At 48.9% G+C, this 3892-nt stretch overlaps 1 protein-coding gene across 1 annotated transcript; it reads right to left on the reverse strand.

Annotated features, from left to right (window-relative positions):
• Positions 1–472: 472 nt before the first annotated feature.
• Positions 473–2549, reverse strand: LOC123430197 (transcription factor BHLH156-like). The gene is made up of 3 exons (XM_045114087.1): positions 1936–2549; positions 1386–1802; positions 473–1174 (listed from the first exon to the last, which is right to left on the reverse strand). Exons 1-3 carry the CDS (start codon positions 2449–2451, stop codon positions 1061–1063), a joined length of 1047 nt encoding a protein of 348 aa, XP_044970022.1. The 5' UTR covers positions 2452–2549; the 3' UTR covers positions 473–1060.
• Between the last annotated feature and the right edge of the window lie 1343 nt (positions 2550–3892).

Below are 3892 nucleotides of genomic sequence, written 5' to 3' on the forward strand. Positions count from 1 at the left end.
TATATATTGATATGGTGATCGGTTGGGAACTAGAGATATACATGATAGGGATAGAGATAGAAAGTTAAACACGAAGTTGTTACAACACACAATATCTATCCCTACAATATCTCATGTCTAACAGAAAAAACCAATTACGATTGCAGCAAATCGCCGTCGCGAGGTCGCAACTATGCCTTGATGAATGTAGCAAAAAGGTTCACCAGTACTAGCAAAAAACAAGTACGGTTGCAGCAAAAATTATCGTCATCGCGACGTTGCAGCTTCTGCTTGATGAATATGGCAAAACACATGGCCCGTAGTAGCAAAAAGCAAATACGGTAGCAGTAAAAATCACCGACATAGGCCCTACGAATGGATACATGGGCCCGCGAGCAGCGCTACGTGCCGAGGCGTTCGGCGAAACGGTTTCACCGGGGCACCGTTTATAAATGTTTCCCATTATACAAGGCCTAATATAACTCATAACAGAAAGCTACAACATGAATGAAAATTATAAAAGACATAATCTACTTAATCGCTTACCCCTACTATTGAGTCCCTACCAAAGTGAACTTTCCAGTCCTACTTTATAATCTGTGTCGCAGTCTCGATCGAGTACTTGAACGATGTTTATGTGCTTGAATGCGAGCGAATGAGTTACAGAGTGAGTGAGTGTGTAACTGGGTACAGTAGTACAGTATATGCCTGTGCTAATTCTTCTTGCGTGCACTGCACATATACCATGGGCAAGAATGTGTACGAGTGTCGGTTCATGGCACTGGCACGGCATAGTTGAAACATAGTGCATCGCAGGCGCCCAAAGCGTTTGTTACCGTCGATTGCTTCATACTACGACATTTAACGGCGCCGCACATGCCGGCCGTTTGACCAACCATGCGGGCCGACGGCGCTGGTCGACTGAAGCACAGCAGCGGTACAACCCGGCCACTCACTAGTCTTGCGAACCCTTCAGCAGCCATCGGATACGGATCGGACGGACAGGGACAACCGGAGGAGACATGCACACGCCACACTACTAACAACACATGGATCGACGACAGCTGGCTGGCTGGCTGGCTTAGCATATCTCCGACGTGGCTTCCGGCCGGAAGCCCTCGCTGAGCAGCGCCGCCATCACCCACAGCTTCACCGTGCGATCGCTGATCATCACCTCCTCCGTTGCTTCACTAACCTGCACACACGCACGCACGGTGATATCACATCAGTACGATTTCTAGAGGAATTAATCGAGAGAAAATCGTACTAATAAGGAGTGTACCTCAAGCAAATTAAGGTCTTAATAGTATGACAATTAATGGATATCACAACCAAATCACGTTTATTCGTACACTCATAGTAATGATTATTCCATGGGCGTGTTGCTTGTAATTAAGGAGTAGTACCTTGAGTGTGAGAGTTGACACGACGCGGTCCGACGAGCAGCCGAGGTTGGAGCTCTCCACCAGGAAGCCGGCCAGGGACTCGACGGCCGCGCAGAGAGGCGCCGCCACGCCGTCCCGCCGCTCGCACTCCACCGTCACGAAGAACCGGCCCTCGCCCACCTGGGCCGCGCTCACCAGCGTCACCCGCGCGCCGCCGCCTCCTCTGGAGCTGCCGCTGTTCCCCTCGTCGTCGCCGCCGTTGCGGCCGTGCTGCCCCTGCCGGCGTCCCTGCTTCTGTTGCTGCTGCTGCTGCTGCCGCCGGCCGGCCAATCCCGGCCGCGCCTCGAGCGTCGCCACGTCCTCCTTGAGCTTTCTGGCGTGCGACTGCAGGTTCTTGACGTACGCCACTGCGTCGGCGATTATGGAAGCCTTGTCCATCTGCACGTACAGAGGAAAGTGACGCGCACGCGCCCTCCCAGTGAGAATTGGTGCCTACTCCACAAACTGTTTCTATCGATCACGACATGAGAGGATACCTAATTACCACTAGTAGTAGTAGTACAGTACGAACCTTTGTGATGTTTGGGACGAGAGCCCTGAGCTCGTACAGCTTCTCCTTCATCCGGAACCTCCGCTTGCGCTCCGACACGATGGTCTTGGAGCGGTCCCTCCTCTTCCTCGTCCCCGACAGGTCGCTGTCGTCGCGGCTAGGCTCGCAGCCCGGGCCTTGCTCGCCGGAGACAGGGCTGATCACGTCGTCGTAGCTGCAGGGGTTGTCGTCCGGGGACGCGCCCTCGCATTCCTGCCGCCATGCCTGGTCAGCAGCAGCAGCGCCCACCATGTCGTTCTCGTCCCCGGCGACGCCACCTCCACCTCCACCTCCACCGCCGAACAGCTCGTCGCCGAGATGCATGAGGTCCTCCATCCAGGCGCCATCATCCACGCCCGCGGCAGCCGGCTCCACCGCGAAGCCGCCGTCCTCGCCGTGGAAGTGCATCGGGTCAACGTCGAAGAACCCCTGGCCGATCATGAGGTGTTCTTGGTGTTGGTGTGGCGACAAATGCAGCAGCCGCTGGTGGTGCTCCATTATCGATTCGGTACGGCCGGTGGTGGGTTATCTTAGTAAAGTGATTGAGGCCAGGCAAGAGCTCCGGTGGGTGCCGCGCTTTTTATATATAGCCATCGCAGCCTTTTGAATGTGGAAGGAATCTTGTTTGGATCCAGTTTGTGCTGCGCCCTATATGGAATTAACAGCGGAGGAGGAGAAGATGGAAGGGATTGGAGGAGGTTGAAATTTGAATTGATTAATTACACTTGGTTGTTTATGCCGTCGACAGCCAGCCAGCGGTTTGAGGACACGAAGCAGCTAACAGTATACTGGTACTACAAAATGTTGTTAACAGGCATGAACTGAGCACCTCTCCATGGATCGATTAGATGCACATAGATTAGATTAGGGTGACAATTGAACAATATTCTTTTAATCAAGGTTAACTGCTACTAGTGCATGGGAATCGATACCAGACCTCTACCTAGGTCTATCTGAATGACCACCTACAAATCTAAAGTTCTGTAGACTGTAAGTTGTCTCTACCTAGGTTGATTCTTGTTTAAACATGAATATGTACCCGTGCCAGTTAATTATTGGCTCACGCGGAGAATTGCCTAAAGAGGAGTATTACTATATATTACCCCACCCAATTTGTAAGTTGCAACTCAATGATTACATGGTTGATCCTCTATTCGACCCAAGTTGGGACATGGGCTGGCCATAAGGTAAATATAAATGGAATGCTTTTCACTTTTGCATTACAACAACCCTGTGCATATTAGTAGTTTTCTTTCTGTTGATGATACAGGAAAATATGAGTTAAGATAACAATTTAAATTTTTTTCGCACTTTGTAAAATATACTACTTCCTTCGATCCAAATTAATTGATGTTCACTTAATAAAACTTTGGAGTAATACATTGGAGCTTTTTTATTGTCGAGGGAACTTGTACATGGGATGTAGCAAGTGTCATGCCATCACAAGTAATTATTTACCGTGCCATTTGAGAACCTAACATACTCCCTCCTTTCCGGTTTATAGGGCTCATCTTAAAATTTTCAGATTTCCATTATATTAGGCTTATTTTGAGCCCAAGTGAGTTAAAGTGCTTTGAGTCTCACGCCATATTTAATTCATAGAGTTTAGAGAAAGGAGATGAGTGGCTATGCATGCATCGTTTTCTATATCCATCATGCAAGTCCAATGAAAGAAAGGATGCTATATTTATTGTCTTGGAAATTGCATATGTGAAAAATATTTTATTGGCTATTTTAAACTAGTGTCATCCACTCACAATTCACCTTGGTTGATGAGATTTCAGATTTGAGCCCTATAAACCGGAAAGGAGGGAGTATGTGGTCAAGCTTCTCTAGCATTTTCCGGCAAAAAAAAATGTAGCCATGTAAGTGAGCGTACCTCACTTGATCATTTCTTTAACCTTGTCCAGAAGTTGTATTAGTAAGATTGTCCAGCTGA

Source organism: Hordeum vulgare, chromosome 2H (genome assembly GCF_904849725.1).
Source record: "Hordeum vulgare subsp. vulgare chromosome 2H, MorexV3_pseudomolecules_assembly, whole genome shotgun sequence".
Taxonomy (NCBI): domain Eukaryota; kingdom Viridiplantae; phylum Streptophyta; class Magnoliopsida; order Poales; family Poaceae; genus Hordeum; species Hordeum vulgare.

Bases quoted from the DNA above. Each gene is read 5' to 3' on its own strand.
- LOC123430197 (XM_045114087.1), bottom strand. From the start codon at position 2,451: ATGGAGCACCACCAGCGGCTGCTGCATTTGTCGCCACACCAACACCAA. The intron at 1,803-1,935 runs GTTCGTACTGTA...CTGTACGTGCAG, and splicing joins TCGTCCCAAACATCACAAAG to ATGGACAAGGCTTCCATAAT. The intron at 1,175-1,385 runs GTACTACTCCTT...GCGTGTGTGCAG, and splicing joins TGTCAACTCTCACACTCAAG to GTTAGTGAAGCAACGGAGGA.